Source organism: Erpetoichthys calabaricus, chromosome 13 (genome assembly GCF_900747795.2).
Source record: "Erpetoichthys calabaricus chromosome 13, fErpCal1.3, whole genome shotgun sequence".
Taxonomy (NCBI): Eukaryota; Metazoa; Chordata; class Cladistia; order Polypteriformes; family Polypteridae; genus Erpetoichthys; species Erpetoichthys calabaricus.
This window is the reverse complement of record NC_041406.2, coordinates 2,891,522-2,905,862: the sequence shown is the minus strand read 5'-3', so window position 1 is coordinate 2,905,862 and position 14,341 is coordinate 2,891,522. Positions and strand designations below refer to the sequence as shown.

The 14,341-nt window shown below is 42.3% G+C and overlaps 1 protein-coding gene across 1 annotated transcript in view; it reads left to right on the top strand.

Annotated features, from left to right (window-relative positions):
• The window catches only part of capn7 (calpain 7), a 114,396-nt gene that overhangs the window by 68,392 nt on the left and 31,663 nt on the right, over positions 1 to 14,341 (top strand). The window contains exons 13-15 of the mRNA XM_028817888.2: positions 5,194 to 5,338; positions 7,049 to 7,148; positions 12,726 to 12,861. Coding sequence (XP_028673721.1) covers positions 5,194 to 5,338; positions 7,049 to 7,148; positions 12,726 to 12,861 — 381 coding nt within the window. The remainder of the gene's footprint in view (positions 1 to 5,193; positions 5,339 to 7,048; positions 7,149 to 12,725; positions 12,862 to 14,341) is intronic.

The window sequence follows — 14,341 nt, the reverse complement described above, 5'->3', positions numbered from 1 at the left end:
TGACTCGTCGTTCTTGCTAATGAGACCCACCACGGTCGTGTCATCAGCGAACTTAATGATGTGATTTGAACTGTGTGTTGCTACACAGTCGTGAGTCAGCAGTGTGAACAGCAGGGGACTGAGCACACAGCCTTGTGGGGCACCTGTGCTCAGTGTGGTGGTGCTGGAGGTGCAGTTCCTGATCCGTACTGACTGAGGCCTTCCGGTCAGAAAGTCCAGGATCCAGTTGCAGAGGGAGGTGTTCAGGCCCAACAGGCTCAGCTTCCCGATCAGTTGTTGGGGGATGATCGTAACTTTTATATACTTTAGACTCCTGGTAATTGTATGGTGTTGTCATTTTTGAGCACATTGTGTGGCAGGATTTACAGTAAAGTATTAGAATGGTGGTTTTTCAAAGCAAGGCCTGTTAGGTTTCTGTCTCTGAACTGCAGAATTGACTTTGCATGGACAATATTGTATTAACTAGCTGAAGAACCTGGCATTGCCCAGGAGGAAAATAGTTTTATTTAAATTGTTTGAGAAAAATATAATTTAAAAAAAAAAAAAACACAACTTATTTATCTTGACTTTCAGAAAGCATTTGATAAGGTGTCACATGAGAGGGTGGGCATCAAACTTAAAGAAGTGACAGATCAGGGTGATGTTTGTAGAATTGGCTCAGACACAGGAGGCAGAGGGTGACGGTGTGAGGAACCTCATCAGAATTAATAATAATAATAATTCATTACATTTATATAGCGCTTTTCTCAGTACTCAAAGCGCTATCCACACAGGGAGGAACCGGGAAGCGAACCCACAATCTTCCACAGTCAAAGAATTGGGTGAAGTTAAGTGGGGTGACCAGCAGGGGGAAGTGTTGGGGCCGCTGCTGTTTTTAATATATATAAATGATTTAGATAGTACTAGGGTGTTGTACCGTGTTAGCCATTATGAATGTAGAGAAAAGCCAAGCAAAATGACCCCTTTTATTGGCTAACTAGAAAGATTACAATATGCAAGCTTTCGAGGCAACTCAGGCCCCTTCTTCAGGCAAGATGTAATCAACATTTACATCTTGCCTGAAGAAGGGGCCTGAGTTGCCTCGAAAGCTTGCATATTGTAATCTTTCTAGTTAGCCAATAAAAGGTGTCATTTTGCTTGGCTTTTCTCTACAATGATTTAGATAGAAATATAAGTAACAAGATGGTTAAGTTTACAGATGTTACCAAGAGAGGTGGATTAGCAGATAATTTGGAATCCATTATATCATCAAAAAAGGACATGGACAGCAGACAGACTTGGGCAGATGAAATTTAATGTCAGTAAATGTAAAATATTACACATAGGAAGTAAAAATGTGAGGTTTGAATACACAATGGTGGTCTGAAAATCGAGAGTAGACCTTATGAGAAGGATTTAGGAGTCACAGTGGACTCTAAGCTATCGACTTCCAGACAGTGTTCAGAAGCCATTAAGAAGGCTAACAGAATGTCAGGTTATATAGCGCCTTGATGTGTGGAGTACAAGTCACAGGAGGTTCTGCTCAAGCTTTATAACACACTGGTGAGGCCTCATCTGGAGTACGGGGTGCAGTTTGGGTCTCCAGGCTACAAAAAGGACATAGCAGCACAAGAAAAGGTCCAGAGAAGAGCGACCAGGCTGATTCAGGGCTACAGGGCGTGAGTGATGAGGAAAGATTAAAAGAGCTGAACCTTTACAGGAGATGAAGAGGAGACCTGACTGAAGTGTTTAAAATTATGAAGGGAATTAGTCCAATGGATCTAGACAGTGACCATTTTTAACTACTTCTTCTTCTTTTGGCAGCTCCCGTTAGGGGTCGCTACAGCAGATTATCTTTCCGCATATTGATTTGGCAAAATTTTACACCGGATGCCCTTCCAATTTTTGACAATGGAAAAAAAAATATCAATTAAATTAATATTATTAATAGGTTGATTTAATTCTGTTACCACTACAACATTGTTACAATAAGAATAATTCAAGATGAACTTATCTCTCTATTATAAAAAAAAATCCTCTAGAGGAACAATACGGCTACGATATGTGATCTTCACGTTAAGATCACGGAAGACACTTAAAAGATCACCTCATCAGAATTGGGTGAAGTTAAGGGGGGTGACCAGCAGGGGGCAGTGTTGGGGCCGCTGCTGTTTTTAATATATATAAATGATTTAGATAGAAATATAAGTAACAAGATGGTTAAGTTTACAGATGTTACCAAGAGAGGTGAACACTTAAAAGATCCGCGAGACTAGAGAGATTGGCCACGGAGCGTCTCGCGGGGACCTTAAACATGAGACTTTGTGCCAAGAGATTGACCCAGGACCATCTCGCGATGACGTAGAACATGAGATTCTTGCAAGACATGCCCTACTTACAACCAAATAACAGCACGGGGATTAACATACTCCGTCATGGTTTGGCTTTGAGCACACACAGATCCAGGGCTGTCAGCGCATATAAAGCGTATAAGGACAATACGAAGAAGAAAGCAGCGTGGAGAAAAGAGACTCAAAAGCATTGGAGAGACAAAAAAGAAATAGAATAATCGAGGTGCAAATTCAGAAAATAAGGAAAGTAATTATCAGCCCGGAACAAGTGGAATTGAAAAAAAAGCACGTCCAATCCGGACGTTGGCGCTATACACATGCAGAGCAGGATAGAGATTATGAAAGCAGTGGAATTTGAAAGGCTCAAAAAAACATAGTTGGTGCAATACACATGTGGAGAAAGTTATAGAATATGAAAGTAGGAAAATTAGAAAGTATAAAAAAAAAGAAAGTAAAGATTGCAGGAGCGCAAACACAGAAATTGTTACTCAAGAAAGGGAAAATAATCACCACGGACCAGGTGTCATTAAAAAAAAGCAGGATAATGCGAGGTCAGAAATAAAAGACAGAATAGAAACAAGGGGGCCAAATACATACAGAGCAGGTTAGAGATGATGAAAACTGGAATTCAAAAGACTCAAAAAAAATGTAGGCGCGAAACACATGCAGAGCAAGATACAGAATATGAAAGCAGAAAAAAACGACAATGTCAAAAAAAGAAAGTAAAGATCGCATTAGCACAAAAGAAGAGAAATTATTACTCGGAGAAATAATGAAAAAGGCAAATAGAGATTGAATATATGGACACAGGTGATATGTCAGAAGTATGTAAATATTGTAAGGCTTTGAAGTTTAAGTCAAGAGAATTTCAGAAACGTGTTCTACCTCACATGCATTTATTGATTACTTTGCAAAAAAAATTATTAACTGTCTGTGCTGAGGGCGGCACGGTGGCGCAGTGGGTAGCGCTGCTGCCTCGCAGTTGAGAGATCTGGGGACCCGGGTTCACTTCCCGGGTCCTCCCTGCGTGGAGTTTGCATGTTCTCCCCGTGTCTGCGTGGGTTTCCTCCGGGCGCTCCGGTTTCCTCCCACAGTCCAAAGACATGCAGGTTAGGTGGATTGGCGATTCTAAATTGGCCCTGGTGTGTGCTTGGTGTGTGGGTGTGTTTGTGTGTGTCCTGCGGTGGGTTGGCACCCTGCCCGGGATTGGTTCCCTGCCTTGTGCCCTGTGTTGGCTGGGATTGCCTCCAGCAGACCCCCGTGACCCTGTGTTCGGATTCAGCGGGTTGGAAAATGGATGGATGGATGTCTGTGCTGAAATTGCAAACAGAGAAACCAATCCTGAATTATAGTACAAAGTCATTAAAAACACGTCTCATGGACCTCATTAAAAAGATTCAGCATATTGGGATTCCAAAGATTCCAAATATTGTTTTTACAGAAGTTTTGAAATAAAAGTGAAACTAATGAAATAGCAAAAATTCAAAGAAAAAAAATCTTAAAAGTGTGTATCCGAAAAAACAAAAACGGGGGTTGGTGAGCGAAGCGAGCAGCGGGCAAAGCCCCCTAGTAGTTAACAAAAACAAATATTAAATGACAAACGAATAATACTACAGATTGATTTTTCATGATAAAACTGTTGGTTGCTTTTACAGTGCACACCAGAAACGTCAACTGGTTGATAACTTACATACAAGACCACAAGATTGTTCCAGTCTGCTTTATATATAAGATTGTGGCTTATTGTTGGAATGTGCTTTGTAGAATAAAAACTCTTTATTGTATTTATATTCTCCTATTGTGCCCTGTATGGCTGTGTCTGGGGCTCTCTGGCGGCCCCTTGTGGTTACTAAGCATCAACAACTGAATGGTAACACACACACACAAGAACACAAGATTGTTCCAGTCTGCTTTACATATAAGATTTGCACAGCCACATTTGGATACTTTGTAGTATAAGCATATTGTTTTAGAATTGTGGAAAAACACCAGAGATAGAATTAACACACAAAGGTAAAAGCAGTGCTGGGGGCCCAGAGCTGCAGTGCACATCAGCGCTGTTCTGCTGAATTTCACTCACAGTTACAGAGATCCCCTGAAGCGGAGATCTGTGGTATTTGAAGCGTTCAGAATCTTTCCACTTCTTGTCATTTCAGATTTAGAGCCTGGCTTTAGTATTCAAGCCACAGTGCAGCACATACTGTACACATGGAGTAATGTGCGTTTTATTTTACGGACACCTCGTTATTGAGGCCATTAATGAAGTGACTGCTCTCACCTACGGTTTGTCTAAAAGCCACCATCACTTGTCCACTGTGCGCTGCATTTAAGTTACCCAAATCTCTTTATCCCAAATCCATTATGCACTTATCCCAACATCTCTTTGCATTTCCGCACTGTGAGCACTGGCAGGTAAAATGACAGAAATCTCACTAAGCTGTCAGTGATGAGAACTGAACCAGCAGCCTCATTTGTTTGAACTTCTATTTGCTTAGAAAACAGGAGAGACGCACCGCCTTTGGAATATTAGGTTATCCATGCATGGCTTATCTTCTGTGGTGTTCACTAAATATTTCAAAACGAAAGTCACTGAAAAGAAGGACGTGCTGACTGTCCAGAGGATACCCTTTGACTTTGATTGCTGATTTCCAATTTTGTTTGTTCCCCGTATTCCCTGACAGGAACATAAAATAAATATCTGCATCCAATTTTAACGTAGCAGTGGTACATTGAACTCGAGTATCAGTGAAGTTCCTTAGTGTAGTAGATGTGCTCAAGGAGATTCAAAGACAGCTTTCCCCATGTTCTGTGTTACTCCTTAAATCTTTATTCAGTTTAAATGTCTTTGCTCCTTTCCTTTCAGGGATATCGTTTTCTTCAACTCAAAAACCCCTGGAGTCATTTGCGATGGAAAGGCCGCTTTAGTGAACGCGATGAGAAGAGTTGGACTCCAGAACTGCTCAAGTACCTCAATTTTGATCCAAAGACTGCACAGAAATTTGACAATGGTGAGTGAGCCAAGCGTACTAATCGTCGCTTTGGGACTCGCTTGTTTCGGTCAGGAGTTGAGAGCTTACATGTCTCCCACATTCGCTTGTATCGTAAGTTCATCCACCCTTTTCTCAGTATAAATGGTCACCCTCTCCATGGATTTCGATATAAATGTTCAAAGTGACCTGCAGACTGTACAGTAGTGGCCAAAAGTTTTGGCTGTGACACAAATGTTGCATTTTGGAAACTTAGCTGCTTCCGCATTTTCAGATTATTATTTTCATTTCTATGATATGCTGAAGAACAATTATAAACACTTCGTAAGTTTCAAAGGCTTTTATTGAAAAATACATCAAATTGAGATGTAAAGAGTCCATATTTACAGTGTTGACCGTCCTTCTTCATAACTTCTGCAGTTCGCCCTGGCATGCTGGATATCCATTTCTAGGCCAGATCCTGACTGATAGCGATCCATTCTTGCCATTTTAATGCTTGGAGTTCATCGCAATTTGTGGGCTACTGCTTGTCCACCTGCTTTTTGAGAATTGACCACAGGTTCTCATTGGGATTGACATCTGAACAGTTTCTTGGCCACAGGTCCAAACTTTCAATGTTATGATCTACGAGCCACTTTGTTATTACTTTTGCCTTGTGATCTGGTGCTCCATCATGCTGGAAAATATAAAGATCATCACCAGATTGCGCTTGAATTGTTGGGAGAAGTTGCTCTTGGAGGACGTTTTGATGCCATTCTTTATGGCAGTGTTCCCTTGGATGAGAAGCAACCTCACACTTGGATTGCCTCAGGATGCTCAACTGTCGGCACAGTGATACCAGACTCATGGTAGCGTTCACCTTTTCATTCTCTGGACGATTGATTTTTCCTGATATCCCAAGCTGTCGGAAGGAGGATTCATCGGAAAAAATAACTTTGCGCCTGCAGTCTTCTGCTGTCCAGTCCTTGTACTTCCTGCAGAATTTCAGTCTGTCCTTAATGTTTTGCATGGAAAGAAGTGACTTCTTTGCTCCCTATCTTGACACGAGGCCGTTGTCCAAAAGTCTTCACGTCACTGTCACCCACCAGCTGCCAATACTGATCAAGCTGTGCACGGGTGACAACACAATGCTGTAGCGGACTCCTCAGGAGGAGAAGGGCCTGGCACTTGCTGGACACTTTGTGCCAGGGCCAAAATAAGTGAAAATGGGTTTTTGTGATAAAGTGAACTTTTTATGCTAATCAAGCTCTTTGCAGTGAATTAATAATTCATCTGATCACTCTGCACAGTAATGTGAAAACAATGGGAATTGCCACCACAAAAACTGAAGCTACACAACACAACATTTGTATCATCTACCAAAACTTTTGTCCACTGCTGTGTCAGGTGAGTCGTATGAGCAGTTATCGACGGAGCGTTAAGATAACCCCAAAGCACTGCTCATCGAGGTGGATCACAGTAAAGCCGTTTGTCAGCTAGTGCATTAAATAGAAAATTTACTCAAACATCTGTTGGCACGAAATGCAACAAATTACCATCACACCCTTAAAAACGGTTGTTAATGGGGGATTTATGACCACAACTAACCCGTATTGACCACTAAACGCATCTTCTAATCGCCTGATCAGTAGCGTGAAAAGACAGTAGATTTTAAAGTTAAGTTTTTATCTATTTGATCTTCTTAAAAAGCCCATTTTTATTTCTTCATATCTCAACATTTCTGTGACCCAGGAGTGTTCTGGATTACTTGGGAAGACCTCTGCCAGTACTACGATGTTATCTACCTGAGCTGGAGTCCTGCGTTGTTCAAGGAATCTTCGTGCATTCACAGGTACAGTAAATGAGTTAATGGTGTCCATGTGGTGGCGTCCTTTAGCTTTGACTTCCCCAGATGGAATATTCCAAATAACTGGTTACCTACTGTAAGAATTCTAATTCAGGTACTCCGTTCAGAGGAAATCAGATACAGTAAAGGTTTATGGGATATGATGTTCACTCTGATACAAGTGGACCGGTAGTGTGATTTCATTTTGACCTGTTATATGTGGACCACCAGGGGGCACACCGCCGGGCAAACCCGACACAGACAGACGTGGGCACACATTTTTATTTTTTCCCCTGTGGGAAACGCCTTCCCCCGTTTCCCACGTGTACAGCTCAGTTCCAGCACAGCACAAAACTATACCAAACGCTTTCTTTTCTTTCCTTCACCGCCCACCTCCTGGCAAGCTTTGTCCTCTTCCACCTGACTCTGCCTCCCAGAGTAGTGGCTGCTGGCTCCTTTTATAAGGCACCCAGAAGTGCTCCAGGTGCTCGTTGACGTATTTCTGGCAGCAGTGCTGCAATTAAGGGCTCAGCTGCAGCACCCTCTGGCAGTGCCCATGGAACCCAACAGGGCTGCTCCAAACTCCAGCTCCCATGGAGCCTTGCGGGAGTCCGATGCACCACTGCAACCCAGGGGGCGCTGCCACCTAGTGCTGTGGGGGAGGTATGTGACGATGCGGGTTCGGCTCTATGCTCCCATCTGGCTTCTGGAGAGCTCTCGAATCCGACAGTACCGTTGGTAATGTAACTGGATGAGCTGGACAGTGAAGACATGAACAACGAAGCAAGGGGATGGTGCAAAATGTGCAAAGTGCTTCAAATAAATAGAGCAGTGTCGCATACAGTCATTAAATAAATAATCCATTAAAAAACAAGTGAAAAATGTGGAGGTTAAAATCACATAAATAGATCCTTTTAAAAACGAGGTTAAAACAATGGCTGGAAGCAGTCCTTTTAAAACAAAGCCCAGTGCCTTCTTTCTACTGGCGACTCCCCAGCTTCTCCCATCCAGGCTGTGCACCAGGGGAGTCGCCCCACCTGCAGCTGACCTTCTCTTACTTCTGCTGGTCTGTTCACCTTTCCGATCTTTGGCTCCGGTGGGGTCCCCAGTGACCAGGGCGTTCACACTGGGGCTTACACTTCCCAAGTCCCAGACTCCTGCAGCCATATGTGGTGAGCCATCCTCCTTCTGGTCACTCCTGCTCTTCACTAACGCTCAGCGGGAGCGACCACTACTGACTGCCCCCAGGTGCCGGCCAAACACCCTGCTAGGGCTCACTGCCCAGCTGTCTTCTCTCTTATAGCGAGCCCGCTCTTGCTCGCTTGCTCCCTCACGCACGGGCTCCTTCGCTTCCAGCTGCCTTCTTCTCCTCTAACCTCTGTTCACTTTTTCTTTTCCTCTCCCCCTTTCCGCACTCGCGCTCCTACTATATATAATGGAGACGTGGTTCAGGTGTGGCGATAAGCAGTTCCCAGTATCAGTTACGGATGCGGACGATTCCTCACCTGTGCACATAAGTGAGGACCACCCGCATCACAAAGTGCCCGGGCACCGCTCCGGCCACACTACCACGTCCCCTCTTTAAACCACGAGTGCGGTGATTATCTGTTTAAAAACTGGCCTTTCATCTGAGCCGTGGACCTGCTATACAATAAGGTAATGCTCTGGATACGCTCCCTCCCCAGGTCCCGGCCAGGCAAGGGCCCCCTGCCACACGCCACACATACAGTGTTAAGAAAGTGGCAAGTCAGGTCCAGCATTCAGTATTTCATTATGGATGGACACCAAGCACTGATGCTGTTCTGCCACAAATGTAAGCTGGCAGGTGACCAGAGCAAAGGTAGATAAAGAACCTGGAGATGAAATCTTTATCTCTAGACAAGCAAGGATCAAAGGCAATAATTAAAACTATGGTGTAATAAACCCCAATGTGCAAAGCAAAATCAAAACTAGTTAAGAATGTGAAAAACTAGAAAGAACAAAAGAAAAAGACAAAACTGAACACGGAGTCATGTGATGTGACTCTTGTGTGATGTCATGTGATGTGACTCTCTAGGGGGCGTGTCCTAACCAATCATAGTAACAGCTGCACAAAGTGGCAGTGCCCATAGAACAAACAAGATGGCTTTATGGTAAATACAAAGTGTGACTTTAAAGTAAAATCACAAATCAAAAGAGAAGTCAGCAATGGAAGTTAATTGTGAATTTCCCCTTGGGATTAATAAAGCTATCTATCTATCTATCTATCTATCTATCTATCTATCTATCTATCTATCTATCTATCTATCTATCTATCTATCTATCTATCTATCTATCTATCTAATCCTGCCAACTACGCTATCTATCTATCTATCTATCTATCTATCTATCTATCTATCTATCTATCTATCTATCTATCTATCTATCTATCTATCTATCTATCTATCTAATCCTGCCAACTACGCTATCTATCTATCTATCTATCTATCTATCTATCTATCTATCTATCTATCTATCTATCTATCTATCTATCTATCTATCTAATCCTGCCAACTACGCTATCTATCTATCTATCTATCTATCTATCTATCTATCTATCTATCTATCTATCTATCTATCTATCTATCTATCTATCTATCTATCTATCTAATCCTGCCAACTACTCTATCTATCTATCTATCTATCTATCTATCTATCTATCTATCTATCTATCTATCTATCTATCTATCTATCTATCTATCTATCTATCTAATCCTGCCAACTACGCTATCTATCTATCTATCTATCTATCTATCTATCTATCTATCTATCTATCTATCTATCTATCTATCTATCTATCTATCTATCTATCTATCTATAGTGCCTTATCTATCTATCTGTTATATAGTGCCTTTCATATCTATCTATCTATCTATCTATCTATCTATCTATCTATCTATCTATCTATCTATCTATCTATCTATCTATCTATCTATCTATCCCTATCCTATCCGGTTCCAAAATCCCAAAACAGAAATCCCAAGTCTCAAAGAAAAAATGTCATAGAATGTAAGAGAAGTAAGAAGACAACAGGACAATGTCACAGAGGCCTGCCCGTAAAAGTGTGCAGAAAATAATGTCGGACTCTTAGATCTGCTAAATTGACAAGCATAACTCAACATAAAATGTTGGGGATTATCGAGTCTGACAGATCGGCGTCTCACACATGTTCAGACCATATTGTGTTACTGGTGCCAGTTTGTGTTGCACGTTGGAGATCCTGCCTGACATGGCTCTAATAGGAATTGACTCCAAGGTTCTAAAAATAGACATTAATAATTAGGTAAGACAGATGGCGAAACTGGCAGAGAAATGGCAAATGCATAGAGCTACAGTGTTAGGACAGGAACGTGTAGGTTTTTAAGTAAAACTGAAGATTGGCAGATTTTATACAGCCACTGGTGATTTTGCTCAAAAATGATCTCCCCTTCAAAGCTGGCAGTCATTTTGCAATCTCCCACCATATTGAAGACTGCATTTTAATAAAGTCAGGTATGGATCTGTCTGTCTGTCTGTGTGCTGAGTAGAAGGTCAGAAGTCGTCCACAGCACTCAGGTGGGCCAGTACAGTATGTAGGATCGAGGGGTTGCAGACTGTACCGAATCCAGTGCTTGATCCCCTGCTGAATTTGTAAGGTTGCTTACATACAAAGAAACAGAATATCAACCAAAAATCCAGAAAAAACACAGGACATAAAAGTTATAAATTGATTTGTCATTGAGGGAAATAAGGATTTGATCGACTACAACCCAGCCAGAATTCTGGCGCCCATGGATTGGCTGTGTGTCCATGTGGCACACTGATTACAATCAATCAATCCTGATCTCAACTTGCTATGTGTATAAAGCCCACCTGTCCACAGAATCAGTGTCTTCCATTCCAACCTCTCCACCACCCGGGGCTGTCAAAGGACGCCAGGGACAAGACTGCAATGGGCTACAAGACCACCAGCAAGAAGCTTGGTGAGAAGGTGACAACTGTTGGTGGAATTATTCAGAGAAAAGCCAAGCAAAATGACACCTTTTATTGGCTAACTAGAAAGATTACAATATGCAAGCTTTCGAGGCAACTCAGGCCCCTTCTTCAGGCAAGATGTAAATGTTGATTACATCTTGCCTGAAGAAGGGGCCCCGAGTTGCCTCGAAAGCTTGCATATTGTAATCTTTTTAGTTAGCCAATAAAAGGTGTCATTTTGCTTGGCTTTTCTCTACATTCATAATGGCTAACACGGTACAGCACCCTAGTACTATGGAATTATTCAGCAATGGAAGAAATATAAAATGACCCTCAGTCGCCCTCGGTCTGGAGCTGCTTGTCTTCAGTTTACCTGTGAATATCCAGGCCTGTACATGTGCCTTCTTGAACTGGGGGACCTTGCGGGTGCTGCAAGATTTCAATCCATTACGGCGTAATGTGTTACCAGTGGTGTTCTTGGTGACTGTGGTGGTCCCAACTGCCTTCAGATCATTAACAAGCTACTCCCGTGTAGTTTTGGTGCTGATCCTTCACCTTTCTCATGACCGTCCTCACCACCCCATGAGGCAAGATCTTGCATGGGGCTCCAGACCGAGGGCGACTGAGGGTCATTTTATATTTCTTCCATTTCTGAATAATCCCACCAACAGTTGTCTCCTTCTCACCAAGCTTCTTGCTGGTGGTCTTGTAGCCCATTCCAGCCTTGTCCCTGACGTCCTTTGACAGCTCTTTGGAGTTGCCCATGGTGGTGGAGAGGCTGGAATGGAAGAAATGGATTCTGTGGACAGGTGGGCTTCATACACATCACGAGTTGAGATCAGGAGTATCTGTGATTGATTGATTGATTGATTGTAATCACCAATCTGTGGGAGTCAGACTTCTGGCTGAGCTGTAGGGGATCAAGTCCTTCTTTCACTCAATGACATGCACATCAATGTATAACTTTTCTGTAACGTGTTTTTTACTGGATATTCAGTTGATATTCTGTCTCTTGCCATTAAAATGAAACTAACATAAAAATGAGAGACTGGTCATTTCTTTGTAAAGTGAGCAAACTTACAAATTCAGCAGGGGTTCAAATCCATATTTTCCCCCACTGTATAATTTCTGGCTAGCTTCTGCTTCATTGCTATAGTGCAGTTGAACGATGGTCAGTCAGGCAGATTGGACTTGCTTTTTTTTTTGCTACATGGACAATGGTGGATCCTCTAAAGCAGGGGTTCTTAACGTGGATGGGCTTCAGGGGGTCCGTCAGGGTTAGTTAAAAATGAACATTTATATTCACTAGACAGCCCAGTACTGTTGATTTGTCTCGCGTGAACCTCCTAACCCCTACTCTCATGAGCATGCTCAGTTCATCAAGGGGGTCAGTGCTGCCACGATTGTGCGAAATTCACTAGGGGGCAACAAACTCTTATGATTGCACTTGATTCACCAGTGGGGGCCTCCATTGGTGCATCTCAAACATCCTTGCAATGGGGAAGAAAGTGGGTCCTGTCACCAGAAAGGTTAAGAAACACTGGAATAGAATCTGCTTTTTATGTCGTTTGGTTTGTGACTTCTTTTTATTTTATTTTTTTATTTACACAGTACTTGGGATGCAAAGCACGGTCCAGCCAAAGATGCCTACAGCCTGGCAAACAATCCCCAGTACAGGCTGGAAGTTCAATGCCCTCCAGGAGGGGCAGCAGTGTGGGTCCTGCTCACCAGGCACATCACAGACAAGGTAGTATTTGCAGGTATATTTTACAATGGATAGGACTTTTTTCCCCACTTAATCTTAATAAACAAGATACTGAGTCCAGCAGGGGGCAGCGCCTTTGGAATTCGGTTCTTTTAGGACTAGCCTGACATTCTCAAGCGTACTTTATCCAGTCCTGGCTCTTGTCTTTAATTTATTTCAGCCTTTTTATAGAACTATTCCTGGGTTTTGTGTGCTCGTTGAGGGTTTTTGAATTCATGGAATTCATCTGTGATGTCATTTGCTGTTTATGATTTTATGCAATGATTTTTCTATTTTTATTTTTATCATTTTACCGCCATTGTGTTTCGTTACGGGTGCAGCCATGTGTTTATATGTTGTCAGAGTTTCCACTCAGATGTGCACCGACTTCATAATGGCGTGGCGATGAAACGTCTGTAATGACTCTTTGCTCTTCTTTTTGGCTTTGATTTTTGCTTCATTTCTAACAGTTTTGTTGCTCAAAATACTGAACTCCAGGTTGCAGTCTTTGCTTGCCCCTCACCTTCCCTTTCTCTTTTCCTTTCATTTTTTGTGCAATTTTTCCACTTTAGCTCAACAAGCTGGAACGGGTTCTAAAAATGTCAGGCGCAAGGCAGGAGGCAGAGCTGCACAGGCGTCTGTCCATCACTGGGCCCAATCACACGCACACAACAACCATTTATTTCTTGCATTGCCCAAAAATCACACAAGGAATGCCTCAGTGGGCTTTAACAGGCCCTGCTTTTTGACAGCCCCCCCAACCTTAAAAAAAAAAAAATTAAAAAACCTGTAGGGTGAAAAAAATGAGACCACCTTCTAGTTAGTTTGGGTATGCAATGGGTGTCAAAAAATCAGGTAAATGCAACCTACAAAAGAGAACACAAGTAATCCTCTTGACAGAGCTTGGTGACAAATCTGTCATGGCCACCTCAGAAATACAATACAACAGTACAAACTACAAGGCAAATCTCACAGTAAATACCAGTTTACATTCACCAGTGCAGAAGGGAGACCCCCACAGTCATAGAAAGACCAAGTAGGCTGCACATACAGGTGCTGGTCATAAAATTAGAATATCATGACAAAGTTGATTTATTTCAGTAATTCCATTCAAAAAGTGAAACTTGTATATTCGATTCATTCATTACACACAGACTGATGTATTTCAAATGTTTATTTCTTTTAATGTTGATGATTATAACTGACAACTAATGAAAGTCCCAAATTCAGTATCTCGGAAAATTAGAATATCAATTAAGACCAATGCAAAAAAAGGATTTTTAGAAATGTTGGCCAACTGAAAGGTATGAACATGAAAAGTATGAGCATGTACAGCACTCAATATTTAGTTGGGGCTCCTTTGGCCTCGATTACTGCAGCAATGCCGCGTGGCATGGAGTCGATCAGTCTGTGGCACTGCTCAGGTGTTATGAGAGCCCATGTTGCTCTGATAGTGGCCTTCAGCTCTTCTGAATTGTTGGCT